General features: G+C 30.9%; 1 protein-coding gene across 7 annotated transcripts; it reads left to right on the plus strand.

Moving 5' to 3' along the window:
* The first annotated feature begins 8456 nt into the window (after positions 1–8456).
* Positions 8457–17362, plus strand: LOC100251366 (protein SENSITIVITY TO RED LIGHT REDUCED 1). 7 transcript variants are annotated; one of them, XM_059737579.1, is made up of 6 exons: positions 8457–8709; positions 9067–9447; positions 11221–11293; positions 11660–11808; positions 12083–12151; positions 16237–17362. In XM_059737579.1, exon 6 carries the CDS (start codon positions 16373–16375, stop codon positions 17180–17182), a length of 810 nt encoding a protein of 269 aa, XP_059593562.1. In that variant the 5' UTR covers positions 8457–8709; positions 9067–9447; positions 11221–11293; positions 11660–11808; positions 12083–12151; positions 16237–16372; the 3' UTR covers positions 17183–17362. The 7 variants fall into 7 exon arrangements, with proteins under 7 accessions (XP_059593562.1, XP_010651595.1, XP_010651594.1 ...); XM_010653293.3 differs by lacking the exon at positions 12083–12151; XM_010653292.3 differs by lacking the exon at positions 11221–11293.
* Positions 17363–21526: the final 4164 nt, after the last annotated feature.

Raw genomic sequence — 21526 nt, forward strand, 5'->3', positions numbered from 1 at the left:
GGTGTCTTATAAAGCAACAGGTATAACTAAATTAGTCACTAAGAAGTCAAATAAGCAAATCAGAATTGTAAGGAATAAAAGGAATCAGACTAGATGAAGTTGAAACTTAAACTAATGCGTCACTCATCTATTCCCAAAGGTAAACTAAACAAGTTCCCATCAAGATCACAACCTAATGCTCTAATACCACTCTGTCACACCCCAAGACCCACTCCAAGGGCGTGACGGTCATTTCACACTTCAAACCCGAAGGCTCACAGTGTAACATGACCCAAACAATTATCTTGTAATCGAAAGTTACCAATTACCAAATACCTGTTCAGAGTAGCGGAACAATTCTAAAATCCTCAAAATTCAATTTCAAAACTAAAACATTCACTATCCAAAATCCATTGTCCAAATATTTGCAAACTTAAACAATTCAAGTACTAGAACAAATTTCAAAATCTCCAAAACTCAACTTTGATCTAACATAAAATTTGAAGGATCAATATCCAAATAACTTCCAAATACCAAAAGATCCAAATGAACACAACTAACAGTTAAACAAAATCCAATATAAAATCCTAAGTCAAATCTTAATGATGACCATTCCTCAACCTAGCCATCACTCCTCACCCGAACTAAGGGTACCTAAAAAATAGTCAACAAATGGGAATGAGCTCACAGCCTAATAAGGAACATTAATGCAATCCATGGATCAAATATTTCAAACTCACTTGCAAAATAGGAGATATTGTAATTAATCATTTTCATAAAACTGTGAGTAAATTTTATTTATTTATTTATTATTATTATTATTTTTGCCAATACATTCAAAATTTCTAACTGTATGCATTTATTTCTAATTCAAACAATTTCATATCAAATTCAGTCAAAACATTCTAATAATTTATTTACTCTGGTCATCAAACATCAAAGGGTGCCCAATTAGGTGAGACTTTTCAAATGGGTGGCTAGCCTCAAATTGTTCATTTAAGGTGGACAGAACCAAACACTACTAGTACTAGTAACCTTTAACTGAAACCCCTAGAAGCTGGGGTTCAAATCAATTACATTCCCCACCAAGAAATGTAAAGGTCAATTATTATATCCTATTGACAAGGGTCAAAAGTCAACTATTATATCCCGTTGACAAGGGCCAAACAAACCAGAGTCAAATATTTATTTCATTTATTCAAATTTACAACATATAATATCTCCACATTTATTTGTCAAAAACATAATATAAAATTCTAACATACTTTTCATGCAAAACAGGTTTGATCCATGCATAAAACGGAATATAACTCAAACGTTTTCAAATAATGTATATATATAAATATAAAATTGATTCAAAAAAATAATTTAACAACTGCATTAATTTCCCTTACCTCAAAAGAAGTCCTCAAAAAAACTTTGGAGAGAAAATAATCCTGAAAATCTACTCTTTACCTAACAAAATGTAAGAAGAATAACTATTACTATTTATCTATAATTTAATTAATCTATTCCTTATTGAAATAAATTAATAGATTCCCAATTTGTTTCTATTAACACAAAGCCCTGCCATTATTAAATAATACAGTACTCAGTACTCAAGTACCCATCAAAGTCTAACAATACGGAGTCCTGCTACTATTAAATATTACATACCCAAGTATCCATCAAAGCCTAATAATAGAGTATGTGAAAATCCACCAACTAGAGTTTAACCATGAAATCCTTACAAAAAAAAGTGGATGCACAGTTCCCACATGCATGCAACCAGTGCACACGCGTTTTTTTTTTTTTTGTTAAAAAAAAAAACTTAAGATCTCCCAAATTCCAACAATAAATCAAAATCTTAAAATTTCACTATTTGATATTAAAACGAAATAAAAATAATAATAAACTAACCCTAATCTAAATCGAAATCTTCACAGGAATCTTTTTCTTTTTTTCAAAAAAAAAACTTAAGATCTCCCCAATTCCAATAATAAATCAAAATCTTAAATTTTCACTATTTGATATTAAAACGAATTAAAAATAAATAAATAAACTAACCCTAATCTAGATTTGGGGTTTTCCAAAAAAAAATATATCTAATGTGCTTGAAATTAGCTAATGAATCTAAAATAATAATCTAGGGGTTAGAATCTTATCTATAGAGGTTTGTTCTTCAAAGCTTGAAATCTGACCTCAATTTCACGTTCTCTAGAAACTCTCTGCGAATAGGAAAGCGATTCAGAAAAGAATAGGAAGAAGAGAATTTTCTATTTATACCTAGGGTATTATTCGTAAAATTACCTTTTCACCCCTCTTCCATTTTATTAAATTAATTAATTAATTAATTTAATATCATTATTATGAATTTCCTAAATTACCCTTTAAAAAGAAAACATGGGCGTTACATGATTGGTTCGAAGATAATAAGATATACATGCCATCAGGATGTTACTCTCAAATGAGTTTATTTGATTCAGGATTTATTTGCTTTAAGAGTGTGTTTTATGGTATTTTTATTCAAAATGTTTTTAGTATAAGTGTTTTTGTAATTGACATAGATATTGTTATGAAGAAAAATATCTATATGTAAGGATATGTCGGTCTTAATATATAATTTATTATTTATCTTATCAAATTAATTTTAATTTATAAAATATTAGAACTTTATTATTATCATTATTATTTATATTTTAGTTTTTTTAAATAAACTTATATTTTTAATATTTTAAAATAAAAACATTCAAAATTAAAAGGATAAATATAAAAAATTTAAAAGTGAAGTGATAGTAATTTTTTAAAATAGAATTAATGAGATAAATTATGATACATTTAATATTAAAATTATAATTTATTTAATTCAAATGCATTTAATAGTGTGAAATAAATGGTAATACATATATAATTTTTTTATATTTAATTATCATATAAATAATATAAAAAATACTTATTAAAAAAATTATAATATTGATTTTTATATTTTCATTAATCAATTAAATATAATTTAAAATAAAATAATTAGAATTTGTTGTAAAATGAGAATAAATGTGACTCAAATAAAAGTAGAGATGGTTATATATTACTTTAATAATATATATATAGAGGGGAGAAAGAAATCAAAGAAGAGAAATGTTGAGAGAATAAAAGAAAGAGAGAATGAGATAAAGTAAGAAATTTCTTTCTTGCTTAGGGATGCTTCTTACATGGGGTGTAAGAAGCCTTTTATAGGCTTCACAATATGAACTCTCATTACTCATCTTAAAGATGAGTAAATGGAGTTCATAAATAACCATCAATGTGGTCATTCACCATTGTATTTACAACACTCCCCCTTTGATGACCACCATATTAAAAGAATATGCCTCATTAAAACCTTCCTAGTGAAAAACCCTATAGAAAAAACCTAGCAAAGGAAAAAGAGTACAATATTCTTTTCTTGGTATGTTAGGATTGTCTCGTTAAAAACCTTGCCAGTAAAACCCAGTAGGACAAAACCTGGACGAAAGAAAAAAAAAATAGTATAGTACACTAACACCTTTTTACAAGCATACTCTCCCTCATGTCGATATCCTTGAGTTGACGCATTCCAATCCTATGTATTAACTTCTTGAATATTGAGGTTGGTAATGATTTTGTGAATAAATCTGCTAAATTATCACTTGAGCGTATTTGTTGCACATCAATTTCACCACTCTTTTGGAGTTCATGTGTATAAAAGAATTTTGGTGAAATGTGTTTAGTTCTATCTCATTTAATATAACCTCCTGTTATTTGTGCAATGCATGCAACATTATCTTCAAATAATATTGTCGGGTTACCTTTAATAAAGGGGATTCCACATGATTCCCGAATATGCTGGATCATAGATCTTAGCCATATATATTCACGACTTGCTTCATGAATTGCCAGTATTTCTAAATGATTTGATGATGTGGCCACCATTGTTTGTTTGACAGATCCCCATGAAATAGCAGTACCATTGCAATTAAACACATACCTTGTTTGTTACCTACCTTTATGTGGATCTGAAAGATAACCTGCATCTACATATCCAAGCAATTGTTGCTTTGATTCCCTTGAGTAAAATAAACTCATATAAGTAGTTCTGCGAAGATAACACAATATATGTTTGATACCATTCCAATGTCTTCGAGTTGGAGTGGAATTGTATTTTGCTAATAAATTGACAGAAAAAGCAATGTCTGGACGTGTACAATTGGAAAGATACATAAGTGCACAAATGGCATTAAGATATGGTACTTCAGGACCAAGTAATTCTTCATTTTTTTCGCAAGGATGAAATGGGTCCTTTTTCACATCAAGTGATCGGACAACCATTGGAGAACTTAAATGATGCCCTTTATCCATATAAAAACGCTTCAAAACTTTCTTAATGTATGTTGATTGATGTACTAAAATTCCATTTGGAAAATGCTCGATCTGCAGGCCGAGACAAAATTTTGTTTTTCCAAGATCTTTCATCTCTAATTCATTTTTCAAGTAATTTGTTGTTCTTGTGAGCTCTTCAGGAGTTCCAATAAGATTTAAGTCATCAACATATACTACAATAATTGCAAATCCAGTTTCTGGTTTCTTAATGAAGATGCATGGGCATATAGGGTTATTCACATACCCTTCTTTTAGCAAGTATTCGCTAAGGCGATTGTACCACAGGCGTCCAAATTGCTTTAATTCATACAAGAATCGTTGTAACTTGATTGAGTACATGCTACAAGGCTCTATACTATTTGCTTCAGGCAATTTAAATCCTTCAAGGATTTTCATGTATATATCATTATCCATGGATCCGTATAAATATGTTGTAATAACATCCATGAAACGCATATCCAGTCCTTCTGAGATGGCCAAACTAATTAAGAAATGAAATGTAATTGCGTCCATGATGGGAGAGTATGTTTCATCGTAGTCAATACCGGGTCTTTGCGAGAAACCTTGTGCTACTAATCGTGCTTTATATCTTATGATCTCATTATTCTCATTGCACTTTCATACAAATACCCATTTGTACACAACAGGCTTTACATCTTCAGGTGTTTGGACTACAAGTCCAAAAACTTATCGTTTTGTTAATGAGTTTAACTCTGCCTGTATAGCTTCTTTCCATTTTGGCCAATCATTTCTATGTCGACATTCTTCCACATTTCGTGGTTCAAGATCTTCATCATTTCTTATGATATCGAAGGCCACTTGGAAAGCAAAAATATTGTTAATAACAATATTATTTCGATCCCATTTTTCTCCCGTGTGTACATAACTTACTGAGATCTCACAATTTTCAGGTACCTATGCCTCTTCAGGGGCTTTATGCATTATTTGTACCTCTTCTAAGGCTATAGATTTATCAGTTTTAAACTGATCAGCCATTTTGATGGCCTCTTCTAGAGTGCAAAGTTTTTCTTGGGTTCTCTTCTTCCGGGGAGTTACATCATTTGAGCCAACAGGTCTACCACGCTTCAGGCGTATCTTAGATTCATTTGTTAACTGTCCTATAGGGACATCAATCCGTGCTGGAGTATTTGCAACTGGGATATGTGACTTTGTCACTTTCTTTGTATCAATGAATGCATCTGGTAGTTGATTTTGCAAATGAATGATTCTTTAAACTTCTAGTTCACATTGATTTGTACGAGGATCAAGATGGGACATAGTAGATGTCTTCCAACTAATTTCTCGTCGTTCTTCAAGAATCGACTTTTCTCTCCCTAATGACGAGAAAACACTCACATTAAAATGACAATCCGCAAAGCGGGCTATAAAAGCATCGTATGTCAAAGGTTCAAGATATCTTATGATAGATGGAGAATCAAAACCTACATAAATCCCAAGTCTTCGTTGGGGACCCATTTTAGTGCGTTGTGTAGGTGCAATTGATACATATACTGCACAACCAAAGATTCGTAAGTGAGAGATATTTGGTTGTTTTCCAAGCACAAGTTGTGAAGGGGAGTATTCATGGTAAGTTGTAGGTCGAATACATACTAAAGTTGTATCATGCATAATAGCATGTCCCTAGGCGGAAGTAGGTAATTTGGTTTTCATTAGTAATGGTTGAGCTATTAATTAGAGACATTTGATGAAGGATTCTGCTAAACCATTTTGGGTATGAGTATGAGCAATAGGATGCTCAATATTTATCCCTACTGACATGCAATAGTCAATGAATGTTTGAGAAGTAAATTCGCTAGCATTATCAAGACGTATTGTTTTAATTGGATAATTTGGAAATTGTGCTCATAATTTGATTATTTGTGCAAGGAGTCTAGCAAAGGCAACGTTATGTGTAGAAATGAGACAAACATGTGACCACTTGGTAGAAGCATCTATTAAGATCATAAAATAACGGAATGATTCACATGGTGGATGGATAGGCCCACATATGTCCCCATGTATTCTTTCTAAAAAGATTGGTGACTCAAATATGACTTTAGTAAAAGATGGTGACTATCAATTTACCTTGTGAGTAGGCAACACATGAATATTCATTGGGCAAAATAATCTTCTGGTTCTTTAGTTGATGCCCATGTGAGTGTTCGATTATTCGACGCATCATTGAAGACCTTAGGTAACCTAGCTTGTCATGCCAAAGGACAAAAACTTTTGGGTCGTTGAACTTCTGGTTCACAACAACATATGATTTAATAAGTTTTATAGTTGTATGATACAACCCAGAGAAGAAAGCCGAGAGTTTTTCCATTATAAGCTTCTGGCCAGATATAATGGAAGTAATGTAAAGACATTCTACATTATCGTCATTCATAGTTTCAATATGATATTCATTTCTATGGATATCTTTAAAACTGAGCAAATTTCTTCTGGATTTGCTAGAATATAAAGCGTCATTTATATGGAATCTAGTTCCATTTGGCAACATTATGTTTGCTCTTCCAGAGCCTTCAACTAAGTTTGTAGTACCAGATATGGTACTTACATTAGCTTTTATTAATGTCAATTCGAGGAAATATCTTTTATCTCGAAGAATTGTGTGTGTGGTCACATAGTCTACGAGATATACATCATCCTCATTCATCTTGAGACCAAATAACACATTGATTTCAGATATAACTAAAAAAAACAAGGCATAATGTAAATAACAAAATAAAATTAGATGTAAATATAAGACATAATAATATATTATTTCATATATAAAGTAACATCAATCAACGTTAATTTTCTCATCATTTATCAAATGGTTCGTTTTTTCATTGGGACCTCCAAAGAAATCAATGTCATAGTGGGTTAGGTTCAATCCATCACCATCAGTAAAGTTCATCTCTATCTCTTTTCCTTTCGCTTTTATTGATGCTTGGTAAAGGTCGACTAAATATTTGGGCATACAACAGGTACGCGACCAATGCCCCTTTATACCACATCTATAACAATTATTCTCATAGTTCTTAGGAGGTTTATCTTATAAACACTTCTCATTTTCTTGTTTTGCCTCAATATTGTTCCACTTCTGGTGGTGCAATGAGGCTTTCATTTTCTGAGAATTTGATGAATTATTACCATAAGAACCATGGTATCGGGGATTTCTTCCACGACCACGTCCTCGTCCTTGTCCACGTCCACGAATTTGGGACGATATTGCATTCACTTTAGGGAATGATTTAGATCTAGTTGGACGAAACTGATGATTTCTTATCAAAAGTTTTTTTTTTTTTTTTAAACCTTCATGGACATGATGACGAAGGAAAATCAGTGTTTTTGCGCGATCCTATAAGAATGCTTGATTTCCTTCTTTAATCATAGCTCCAAGATTCATTGCACCAAGATATATTTCAACATCAAGGATCCAAGATAGATAATTCTTTTTCGAAATGTCAAGTGCCACAAATTCGAGTTTTGTGAGATTCAACATTGTCAAATAACTTCATATATATGATAAAACAATATTATTAGAATCAGTTATAATAACTTGATAGCATTGGTATAACTTTGATTATAAACAAAATCAAATAATTTGTTTATAACTTTTAACAATATGTAACAAAAAAATCAATAATAATATAAATATGTAAAATTTTATTCTATATAAATAACTTCAAGTTTAAGATATGATAATTACCTTCAGAGCAATTCGTACTGATAACGTATTGTAAAATAAGAATAAATGTGACTCAAATAAAAATAGAGATGGTTATGTATTACTTTAATAATATATATATATATATATATATATATAGGGGATAAAGAAATCAAAGAAAAGAAATGTTGAGAGAATGAAAGAAAGAGAGAATGAGAGAAAGTAAGAAATTTCTTTCTTGCTTAGGGATGTTTTTTACATGGGGTGTAAGAAGCCTTTTATAGGCTTCACAATATGAACTGTCATTACTCATCTTAAAAGATGAGTAAATAAAGTTCATAAATAACCATCAATGTTGTCATTTGTATTTATAATAGAATTAGGTTTTTTTTTTTTTTAATGATGAACCTTAACAAATTTAAATTGAACATATATTATCAAATAGCATTATAGTCCAATGGTAGCCAAGTAGATCGAAATCGTTTGATATTTCAAGCTTTGATTTAATCAAAATAAAAATGGATAATTAATAATTAATAATTATTTATATCGAGGAAAATTGTTCTGCTAAATCTAAAACTCAAAAGGGCCACCCACTTCTCTAACTCGAGGCATCAAAAAGCGCTTTTCTGAAGCTGCCCTCCAGACGAGAGAATCCCTCAAAAGGCCCTATTTTCCTTTGCCACTCTCAATCCTCGCAGGTACTAATCTAATCATGTTATTATTATTATTGTTATTTTTTTGCAACCCCCGTTTGATTCCCAAGAAAATCCATCCCCCATTTGATTTCCGGGAAATTCATCCTCGTTTGATTTCCGAGAAAATCCATGCAATACCCCCAAGGAAAACCAAAAAAATTGCTTGTTTTTTTTGCTCACTGTGTTTTCTGGATCTGTTCTAGGGGTCTCTTTGCTTTTATGCCATTGGATTTAAATTTCACGAACCCTAAATCAATGATTTTTGAGCCAGGCTGAAAAACACAACCTTTGCCTGCAAATCATGATCAGATTACCAAATGGCATCTTATGTTTTTTTTTGTTTAAAAAAAAATTGGACAGATTTTGTAGCCTGTGCGTGGGCTGGACTGGTAGCAAATATCGGGAAATTTCCCCAAAAATCGGTAAAAATACCGATAAATACTGAAATATCGGCGATATTTCTGAAAATTACCGAAATTTCTGTCGACCGATAATCGGTGACGAAAATCGCGTCGGATCATTTTGTAGCCTGTGCGTGGGCTGGACTGGTAGGAAATATCGGGAAATTGCCCGAAAAATCAGTAAAATCCGGCCGATGAGCGAATTTCGGAGAAATATTGCCGATATTTCAAACACTGCTCATACCTCTCTCCTTCATTCTCCTCCTCCATCGCTCTCTATCCGAGACTACACAGTAGGAAAGACGCTCCACTTTCATTCGACATGTTGATCTGATCGAAGGTAACCCTCTGTTCTTTTCTTGTTTTTCTTTTCCTTTTTTCTAATGTCTGATTGTCTTGAAATGTTAGTTAGGGTTTTGGGTTTTAAGATTGTTTGGTTAGGAGGAAAGTATGAGAAAATGAAATGGTTTCATTGAGTGATATTAACAAGTGCTATCAAGTATCAATAAAATCCGTAAATCCTCAAATGTTTTTACAGGAATTACTTCCAAGCCTTAACGGTTTTAGATCTATTTTTCAATAGAGCAGTGAGTATCATTTCCTAGTACTTCTCTTTCTAAAACTCTCATTCTCTATTCTGGTTCACATATGCAAGTGCTCTGTTTAGGGTTTTTGAGTTCAAGTGTTGCAGGTCCGTTTCTTTTTTAAGGAAGAAAAATTTTGTTTGGTGATATCTTGTTATTTAGAGCCTGTTTGATATGGTTGTTGTCTCATTGTTATTAGGATTTTGTGGTTTGTTTGATTGTTGTGATTTATGTGGTTTGTTGGGTTATTAGGATTTTATGGTTTGTTTGATTGTTGAAACCTAGAGGAAAATATAAGAAAATTTTGGGTTTAATCTTATTGATTTCATATTATAGTTTGTTGGGTAGAGCATTTGCGCTCATACTGTTTGTTAGGATGCCCATGAGAGTTCTTAAGACTTTGTGGAGACCTACCTATAGGAAATAATCTTGCTCGTGTTCCTAGAGACCCAACTTTTATTTTCTCTTTGTTGTAAATGGTCAGGGAATCAGAACTTATGTTCCGGGTGGAAAGAGCAGGGAATATGTGATGAGAATTTTCAAGTGTTTGATTGCTTCTTGTTTCCTAAATAAACAGGTTCTTTAGGGTATACATGATGGAAAATACATTCTCATTTCCACATGATTGGGAAATCTCTTTCCTTTTTTTTATTTCACTGCCACATTTATGTTATTTTGAAATTTGTATTTTATTTATTTGAAACCTGGAGTTTGAAAATTTTGAAGCTTGTTATTGAATCCAAGCTGTCTCAAAACTCAATAGGGTTTGGCCTTAATGCCCAATTTTTGGTTCTGTGGCACTGTTAACAGAGCACAGCCTGCCCGCTTCCACTTTCCCCTCTCTCCAATCACACACATATACCCAGTCATTAACCCACAACAAGTTTCTTCCTAATTTTCACCTTGTGTTTCTAATTATCCATATTTGTAAAAACATCCGACAGTCCATGCCTATTTGTATTATAAGAGAACCTTTTATTTGTAGGCATGGGAGTGGAGCCCATTAGGGTAAAAATAGGAAGGTTTCCAATGAATGGTTTATTGATTCATGGTTGCCTCTATGGCAGTGTGAAACTATATGGAGTGGCTACTAGTTTTAACGCAATTTTATGAATTCAATTGCAGCACAGCACTCTCAATTCTTCCCCCATTCTCCTTTTCTCCTGTTCTTTTTTTCATGACTTCTGTTTTAGTTTTTCTTGTTTAAATCTTTGCAAACCATTGTCTGACTTTTATGTTTATCTTGTCTTTATTATGCATATATACATGTAAGTTTCAATGTTCTTAAATACACACACACACACACACACACACACACACACACATATATATATATATATATATATATTTACACTGGTTATTCTTTATTTGATTTGTTCTTTTATTTGTTTCTGTACTCATATTCTGTAAATTTTTAATTATACTAATTATTGTGGATGTGAGATTAGCTAGATTTAATTTAATTTAATTTATTTTTTGTTTTTCTTCTTCGTTTATTTCTTTTTTTATTCATTTGTGAATTCATTTAGCCCCGCTGCTGCATTTCCAACTGTCTGAGATACATTTCTTCTCTATTTTCTCTCTTGATCTAGTTTTCTCAAGGTACGTCAAGTTTTTCTTGGTTTTTTTTTTCAATCTCTGATTTGATTGTCGGGAAAGATGAGGAAAGGATGAGAAGATTTTTCAATTTAAAAACGGTTTTTCTAAGTGATTTTTCAATTTAAGATTTGTGCAAGTGTTTTCTAAATTTTATCAAACATTTGTTTTTTTTATATATATAAATAAATAATACTTTTGAAACTAAAAGTGCTTCTTAGAATCATTGTCAAACCAATTAAGAGTGCATTTGACAGATATTTTAGATTACATTTCTAATCTTTCTAACAGTTTAATGATAAAAATTTTAGAGTGTTAAAACTGTAATAATAAAGGGTAAGATAGTAATTTCATGCTTTTGTGAGCTTGCAGTTCACAAAAGAGGCTGTGGGCTATTTTGGAGAAAGTAGGAAGGAAGTGAACGGCAATCAGCTCAGCTCCTGCCACATCCGGTTCATCTCTGTCTGCCGGCTCACTGCTCCTCGTCCGCCAGTTTTTCAATTATCTGTCGACTGCGAATTGTAAGATTTTGATTCTCTATCTATCTCAACCTTTAGAATAAGATTTTAATTGTTGATCTGTTTGGTCGCTGAGAAAGACATGGAAAGTAAAAAAAAATTATTATTGCACATGCAACAGTAACCCGCCAATGACCAATATCCTCCTTTTCAATCTCATATCTCCCATTCCTTTGATTTTCTGATAATTTTTTTTTTATTTTTTATTTTTTTTATAGCATTTTGCCTTAATCGATCCCCACACGTCCTTATTTTCTCTCCATTCTGGTCTTGTCAGATTCAGCTCCAGTTGTAGCTAAAATCATAGTTGGAGCCAAATTTGTCAGGCGCCTAGTTGAATAAATTGGTACCTTTTTTGTTCCATATATTAAATTATTGATCATTTATTGTTTGTTTCTAAGATTTTTGTTTGGATTGGATTGGACTGGATTTGCTGTTGTTGCTCCCTTCGGTTTCCATGAAAATGGAGGAAAATCAAAGAAAACTACTTCTGTTAATAACTCCATAAAATTTTCCACCATTAATCAGATTGCTAATGTAACATAAGTTTCTTGCACCAAAAATTGATTGATAAATGAATGAAATTATGTTTAATTTTATGGGACTGCTGGTGAATTTTTTTAGGGCTTTATTAGGTTCATCTCTCATTTTTATGGGTTTCATTTTGTTACATTAATGGTTTATTTCCCCTAGATTCATTTGGGTTTAGAATCAATGCCCTACCTGTCTTAAGATTTGATGCATTGTATGCATCATTGTTAGCAATTTTCCAGTTTCATTTCCAGAAATGTTTCTTTGAAAAGAATACAAACCTCTTTATAATGTTTCTGGATAATGGCCCATTCTAGAGAAATTTTTTAAATTAAAATCTCTAAAATTATGCAGCCAGACCTCCAGCAGAACAGTGAAAAGCTTGAGCTCTTAAGCTTGAATCCTCATGTTTGGGTCTTGAGAAGCAGCCGCTTTATATTGAAATTCCAGACCGTAGAACAAGACTCTTCCCAAGACACTGCTTCCACAGGACAATAACTTCTGAACTGAAATTTCAAACAAGTGTTTTTCCATGTCATTTTTGAAAAATGAAAAACAGTTTTGGGAAACAGAATTGGTGAAGTCCCCCTTAATATTCTCTTGCTTAGTTTTTTGTAGGGTTTTCTTGTTCATGGATTTGCAGTTGGGTTGCCATATGTGTTCGCTTTGATGTTCTTCCATGCTAATATGAAGATTGTTTCAGAAGTCTTCATCCTCTGTTACTTCTTGTTGATTTTGATGTGGGTGATTGAAATATTTTTGTGCTTTTGTATTGTGTGTTATGCTTTTCAATTGAAAGCACACATTTGGAAGTGTGTTACATTGGAAGGACCTTGTGATATATCACTAGCAACCTTAACCATGATGATGGAAGAATAATATAACAATTGTGTTTTCCTTTTTTGTTTTCTTTTTCTGGTGATACTGTTGCATCATTGGGGACACCTCTAATTAACGGGAAGGGCTACTCCCTACATAGGATCATCCCCCAAGAATTTCATACTCGATTGCTTTCCAGATCACTCTTTGCAAATGGTAATATGGACATGATATGGCGCTTTTGACAGCTTTTGAATCCTTCAAAGTAGACTCTTGCATGAGTGGTTTCAGGGCTCATGCATATGTTTTACATAACCTTGATCCTGTTCTTTTAATCTTCTACTGAAACATACCTCATTTCTTCTTTCACGATCAACTCTTTTCAAGGACAAGTCCTTAAATGTCTTCAAGGGCTAAAATACCTACTTGGTTTGTGAAAACTCTCTGTAACAATCTTCTGTGTTTCTATTCCATCAAATTGCCCATATGCCTTTACTTCTTTGGGATTGTTCTTAATATACCTTGAAAGAAAAGATAGAGTGTGGGTTGCCTTGGCTGTCTTGTGTCTAAGAGAAGGAAGGAAAAAAAAAACAAACAAGAAAAACCGTATTTGCAAAATGTGTGTAATTACCCAATATTTAAATGCATATCAATGGCCTTAGACAAACACTCGTGATATTTTTAGCACCTGATTTTGTAGTGTTTTTCATATCACCTTTATATTGTCTTCCTTTACACTTTTAAGTGGATAGTCACTTTGTGTTTACTGATTGGGCATTTGGGTTTGGATAAAATTTTGGAGTTCCAGCGGTTTATGAGTTTTGTGATGAGACTGCACATGTTTATCCATTTTTATAGTATCATAACATGGGATCACCTTAATATTTAATGGGTACTGTCCTAAAATATAATGAGCTTGGGAAAGTATAGATTCAAATAGTATTCGTTTGAGTTTTTTTATTTCATTTGTGAGGGAAGTAGAATTCTCTATGAAAATTAAATAAGATGATGGAAGGGCCAATCAACATTGTGTCTCTTGTCCATGCTACTGCCACCACCTCATTTGGGGTTCTCTTTTTAATTCTAAAATTGATGCCCAATATATATAAAATAAAATCTAAATGTCCTTTTTGGCAATTTATCAATACCAAAAAGTGTATTTATTGTTGGACAATACATAATAACAAATACTATGAGAACAGTGTTTTCGAATTATATCTAAACATTAACCGCTTCTACATAACTACCAACAAAAGCACTACTAGCTAAAAGCACTCACCTGATTTTGCTTTCATATTTGCCTATAAGAAAAAACACTGGATGGAATTTTTGTGGAAATGTTAATTTAGGTATAAGCCTGATCTCTGAAATAGAAGGGAAGGCAGTGAGTGCCTTCACAACACCACCTCCTTTTTGTTTCTTTTTCTTTTTCACAGGTAACCCTTTTTTGGTTCATGGAATCAAACCTTAAATCTCCCAATCCTTTACATCTTGAGCCAGGCCTTAAGGGCTAATGCTTAGTTCCCTAAGGGGCACCTGATGGCAGCCTACGCATGGAACAAAGATAACACACTTGTATGCCACTAGGTCCAATTCCAACTTCTCCATAATTGTATTTGGAATATTATCATTACCTGTTGGATTATCAATTGCTCATTCTCCATATCTTTTGTATAAGAGAGGGGATATTATATCATATCTCATATTTGGTTTGTGATGAGATAGGATAACTTATCTCATTACTCATCCTATCCTATGTTCAACCAAACATTGGATAGGATAAGTGGTGGAATATATTATCCACATTTTTTTTTATCTCTTCTACATAAGATATATCAATCTCATGCTAAGATATTGGATATGCATATCCCATGTATTATAAATTTATTTTTTTATATTTATATACTCAGTTCATAAAATAAGTTTTTTTATTATAAATTAAATTTATGGTTAAAAAATAAGAACTAAAAAATATTTATAAAAGAATATTAATATATGATATATATATATATATATATATATATATATATATAAATATTTTTATATATTAAATAACATAATATAAAAACTTTTTTATTTTTAAAGTTTATATTTTAATCATGAATATTGTTAAATATAAGAGAGATTTCATTTTTTAAATAAAAAATATTGGAATGTGATATAATTTTTATTCTAAAAATTGAAAATAATATATATTTCATATCATTTTTTATTCATTGCACAAATTAAATATAAATATAATATAATATTGCATGTCCCATTGGATATGTTACCTTAAAATATCATGTCCATAAGATATGAATATTCAAGGATATCATATCCCACTGGAAATCATACCTATGATATGTATTTCCTATCTAATGGGATATGATATCTTGGGATATATATATCCTATCCTATCCCTCCAACCAAACGTAACCATAGTGTTTTGGTTTATGCTAGTTCTTGGTAAATGTATTTGGATTTGAAGTTTGATTCTGTTGGATCTGTATGATATTGATCTGATTATATTGGTGTCCTTGATGGTGATGAATAAGGTGGATCTGTTTTTGATGCCTGTGAGATTGAAGTTGAATCTTTTAGCAAGCAAGATAGACATTTACTTATCATGGGCAGAACATTCAGAAAATTGTGTTTATTGTATAAATGATTTAATTGGATTTTCGATTACTTAACAGAGGGTGTCCCATTGATTTTTTTTTTCTTTTTGTCCTCCTATGAGAGTTTAGTTATCAGTAGTTTTATCTGATCAATGATCACCAAAGCAGATGTTTTATATGTTGATAGCCTAGTTAATTGTTTGCCATTCTAGTTAAATAACAAATTCTGAGCATGTACATGAGTTAGGCACACCTGCATAATAACATGATTATGAACCAATAAGCACCATGGTCATTCAGGTGTGTGTGTGTGAATTATTTGCTTGTATGCATGTTTATGCTTTGAACTCCTTGATTTAGTGTATGTGAGACGTGCTTTCATCAAGTATTTATCTTATTTGGCTTCTCCTCCTTGTTTGGGGCTGTTGGGAGTTTTCTTGCATGTATAGTTTTGCTACTGACTCATGCTTGCAAATTACAGGTGGGAGTGATTGGAGATGATTTGATAAATTGAATCAACAATGTCTAGTGTGAGAGCATGGTGGAAATTAGTTGCAGATTATCGATTTCTAAAAACCATAAGCTGCATTTAACAATAAAAGATCACTGCATATACTATGGCTGCTTCTGCAAAAACTATCACCCTTGAAAGTTCTGATGCCATTAGTGATTGGACTGTTGTTTTACCTCGTCGTGGTAAGCGGAGAAGAAATTTCCTCAAGAGCAAGCATCCTGAACAACATCAACAACCATGGGCACCAACTGATCTTGAAATGGATCTTCATAGAGAATCAAAACTGATGCAGAAGATCCAGATCTGCATAAGGAAACTTGGAAACTCTACATTTTATCATGTCCTTTTGGATCAAGTCCAAACTCCTCACATGTTGGAGGCTTTTCTCAGGGTTCTGGGATCTGAATTAAAGATGCAGATGGTGGTATATGGTATAGGCAGCATCGAATCATATGAACCCCCTCGATTGCAGCTTAGCCTGGCAATCTTGCTGAAAAGAAAGTTCAGTTGGATTGGGGACATCAAGGTATTTGATCCAATTCTTTCTGCGACGGAGTCGAGAGTGTTGGAAGCCCTGGGTTGTTCTGTTCTATCAGTCAATGAACAAGGTCGGCGACAAGCTTCAAAGCCTACGCTGTTCTTCATGCCACACTGTGAGGCAGAGTTATATGATAATCTTCTACAGGAAAATTGGAGAACAGAGCGTATGAATAATATTGTGTTGTTTGGAAACAGCTTTGGGACATATGAACAGCATGTATCAGAGTTTAGGAGCTCAACACTTGTTGATTCCTCGAGGCATATCTTGGCTGTTCGAAAGTTCACGCGTGAATTTGCAATCAAGACAGTTTCAGATGATTATTTTGGAGCCTTTCATGATTCAAGCTGGCATTTCTTCAGCCTTGTTGCTTGAACAGCTGTGCAGTTCACAAGCAAGACTGAATGATGATTGAAAACGATCTGATTTTTAATCTTTCATTGCATTTAAAACAAGTTTACTGTTCTCTTAGTACCTGAAACAACCCCCATAACATTATTTCAAAGTCTGTATTATCAGTAATAATCTCTCGGAGATGCCTCCAATTTCTCTTTACTGAGGGGGAGTAGGAAAAATGAGTGCTTTGAGTGGGAAAATGGTTTAGAAGAACACCAGATGATGGGAACCAACCAGGATTTAGCCTACAAGCATCCTTGCGCCTTCCCAAGTCAAAATAAATAATAATAAAAAAATACCACCACCAATCTTTCTTTCTGCTACCCAAGCTCCAATCACCACTGTACTTAGTTTTAATTATTTTTTTGGTTTTTTTTTAATTACTATTTGCACCGATTGGACAACAATTACCTAACTTGGTGAAATGACAGATTTTTTTACAAGTAGTTTAAAAAAATAATTTTTAAAATATCGTAGTGAAAAAATTAAAATAATTCATAAAATAATGTAGTAGAAAAAATAAAAATCATTATTAAAATCGTCTATTTCTTAAAAAAAAAAAATTATTATTATTACTAGGGGAGAAATAATCTCTTTATTAAAAAAAATTAAATTATCTCTTTAAGAGACGAGTTTCAAAACTCTATTTTTTCATTTCCTAAAAATATTTTAACAAATAATATATTTATACAATAGTATAATTATTATACATATATGTATTATAAAATTAAATAAAATTTATTTATTAAATTTAATATATAAAATAATTATAATTATTGAGATATTTATCAACAAATTTATAAAAATATAAATTAAGTTTAACATTTGATATTTATAATTTTTATATTAAATTAGATATTGATTTAAAATATATTTTGTTCTTTATCTTCAATTTTTCTTTAAATTAATTTAATTAATTATAACTCATAAAACTAATTTAGTTTTATATTGTTTTTTATTTATAATCCCATCATTTTTTGTTTTTTTCACTTTGGAATTAAAAAAAACTATTCTCAATTTTACGTGAAAAATGAGTTTATAAAAAACAAATTTATTAAAAAATTATTTACAAAATAAAATTTTCTTTTTGTACAAAAAAAATTTGAAGAGGCAATTTCTACCCTTATATATATATTTAAGAAATGTTGAAGATACGATTTCTAATTTATATATATATATATATATATATATATATATATATAAAAGAAACTATCTCTTAAAAAGATGATTTCTCCCCTTAAATTTTTTCAAAAAAGGATTTTAGATTTGGTATCTTAAAAAGACAATTTTTGGGTAAAATCTTTTTTTTTTTTTAATGAAATAAATCGTCTTTTGAAGAGACGATTTTAAAAGGTTCTATTTTTCTCTTTCCTACTTGGCAAAAAATATGGTAGATTTGGAATTATTTTTTTAAATTAATATTCTTGTCAAAAATATGTGAAATGACCCATTATAACCAAATGTGTATGGGTCTAATTTTTATGGTTGGTGAACTAACGTTTTTAAATAAAGAAGCAAAAAACATATAGTAAAGTCCAAAAAAACCAAGGCAAAATCCAAAAGGGAGAAAACCCTTGAAGCTTAGAATCGTAGAAAACAGAACAAAAGACTTAACAAGGTCGTAACTCAAAATCCCAACAAAACCACAAACAACATCAAAGTAGCCTCAAATCCATTCACATATAACAATTGTTAAATCAGAAGAGTTATCGGAATAAAGACTTTTGTGAAAGCTTCTTCTAGATTTTTGTTGATAATTTTTATATGGGTTACCAAAATTCTATGGTACATCATTATTATCATACCTTATTTTAAATCTTGGCCTTAAAGTATATGATTAAATTTGAATTGTGAACAAAAGTACAAAAGAAATAAAAAAATATAAATAATGAGATTAATGTATAAAGAAGTGGAACTTCAATCCTGAAAATGAAAGAATTATTTAGTTATAAACAAATAAGCTTATGAGGTTATATGGTTATTTTAATTAATTGTCATGAAAAAAGTGATTTTTTTATACTATCGCATAAATTAATAAATTATTTTTGTCTTCTATGCAAACATGAATAAATACTAAGGAGAAACCAGTGTACAACTTTCTTCAAATCCTATTTTATAAAATCCACGTGAATCAATCAATCATATTGAATTATATGTCTAATATATGTCATGCCCGTTCCATCATATATATAGAAACTAATTACAAAATATTGGTCTCCACTACCATGACATGCAGTGCAACTCGTCTTTGATCTCCAATATATAGACAAATCCACATTCTTCTCATATAGCTCTTATACCATAGTGCTTTATCATTTGAATTTAGGCACCAATGTTCAAACATATTCTTGGGTTATCTGGATTCCCATAAAACATGGATGACTACTTATAATAGATGTTGAGGGGCAAGGTTCAAAAAATTGGCTGAGTCCGGTACGACTCGGTCGAGTCGTATCTACCTCGACGCCAACCGCAATGAGTCCAATACCAGATACAAATTTATACCTAGACTCGACCTTAAATCGGTTAGACTCAGATGACTCGACTGATATTCCGAGTTAACTTGGTCAACTCGATAAAAATAAAAAATAAAAATCAATCAACAGATTCCTTCTCCTTTCCCATCATAAGAAGAATCAAAATTTTCAGAGAAATAAGAGATTCATCTGCAAAAGAAAACACTCGTGAATATGTGATTCATGAACAAGTTTGAAAAAAACAAACCCGTGAAAATTTGAAACAAACTTGTGACACTTTCAAAAGCCTTTAAAAAGAGAAAAATCAACAAATGATGAGACACAATTGAAGATTTACTTACTGGAATATATTTGAGCCTTGGAAGAGTGTTTTTTAGTGCACCATTGTTCTAAAACTTGCATATCCTTAGTGCACCATTCAATCCTAGTATTCTTGTATCATTTGAGCTTAAAGTTTTTATAATAGGATTTTGTGAGATCATTTATTTGTAAATCTTTGAGATGAAGTTTTTCAAGAGTGGGATATCTCTTGAGAAGTGTAAAGGGTGTTTGAAGCCAAAAGTCCAAGGGGGTGAATTGGAACCATAATCCAATTGTATTGCTTGAAGGCTTGGTTTGGAAGCCTTAAATTAGTGGAATCTCAAGCTTGGGATTGAAGCTAGAGGAGAGTGGATGTAGGCCGGGTTACGCCGAACCACTATAAATTTTTGTGTTTGCATTCTCTCTTCCCTACTCTTTTAATTTATATGCAATTGTCTTTATATTACTTATTATATACTTGCATATAATTGTCTCTTACATTCACATAGTTTAAATTTGCAAAAAGAGACCATCACCCTATTCACCCCCCCTCTAGGGTGATTACCATAGGTTGGATTAGCCTAATTTTTCCAACACCTTATTATGTTGAGATTATATTTTTAATTTATTAAATTATGTAATTTTTTATTTTATAATATTAAATTGATTTACATGTATTTAAATTAGTAAAACTAGGAAATTCATGTATGCAGTGTAAAGTAATGTTTAGATGTAATGTTACGAAATTGAAGAATTGGAAAGTAATGTTTATATGAAATTGGAGAATTCATAATGATAATATTATGATGATATTAAATATATTTATATGTAATGTTTTTATTTTATAGAAAGATTATATTTTTAATTTATTAAATTATGTGATTTTTTTTATCCTATAATATTAAATTGGTTCACTAAATTATTTTTGTATGGTATAGAAATATAAAATATATTTATATGGTAAACTTTATATGGTATAGATATTGTATTTTTAATTTATGTTTTTATCTTATAATATTGCAAAATTAAATTACATTAGAAAATTAATAATTATTTAAAACAATTTTTTTTTTCAAATAATCATAACTATAAAAGTAATGATTTAATGATACGGATTAAAGGGTATGCATTTACATGGTATAGAGAAATTACATTTATATTTGAATCAATTTTACTTCATTATATCATGCAGATTTTTTATTTTATAATATTCTAAAATTAAATTACAATAGGAAATCAATAATTATCAAAACAAACTTTTTTGAAAGAATTTTTTTATAAAAATATTCATTTATTTAACTATTATTTATTTTAATTAAAAAACATATAAATAAGTGAAAAATAAAATATGGTGAACTTAAGTGAGATCGTGTTTATTGCTTTTTTTTAATAGAATTTATTTTTATATGGTAATAATATGAAACATATAAGTGAGTGGAAAATTGAATATTATAATTCTTATATAAATGCGTTTATATATATTTAATTTGAAAAGTAAGTTGTTTTCCTTTTATACATGATTAGGTTAAAATTTCAAAATGGCTTC

Source organism: Vitis vinifera, chromosome 6 (assembly GCF_030704535.1).
Source record: "Vitis vinifera cultivar Pinot Noir 40024 chromosome 6, ASM3070453v1".
In the NCBI taxonomy this organism is placed as follows: Eukaryota; Viridiplantae; Streptophyta; class Magnoliopsida; order Vitales; family Vitaceae; genus Vitis; species Vitis vinifera.

What these genes read in the sequence shown, in the direction of transcription:
- LOC100251366 (XM_059737579.1), top strand. Translation starts at nt 16,373, where the DNA reads ATGGCTGCTTCTGCAAAAACTATCACCCTTGAAAGTTCTGATGCCATT.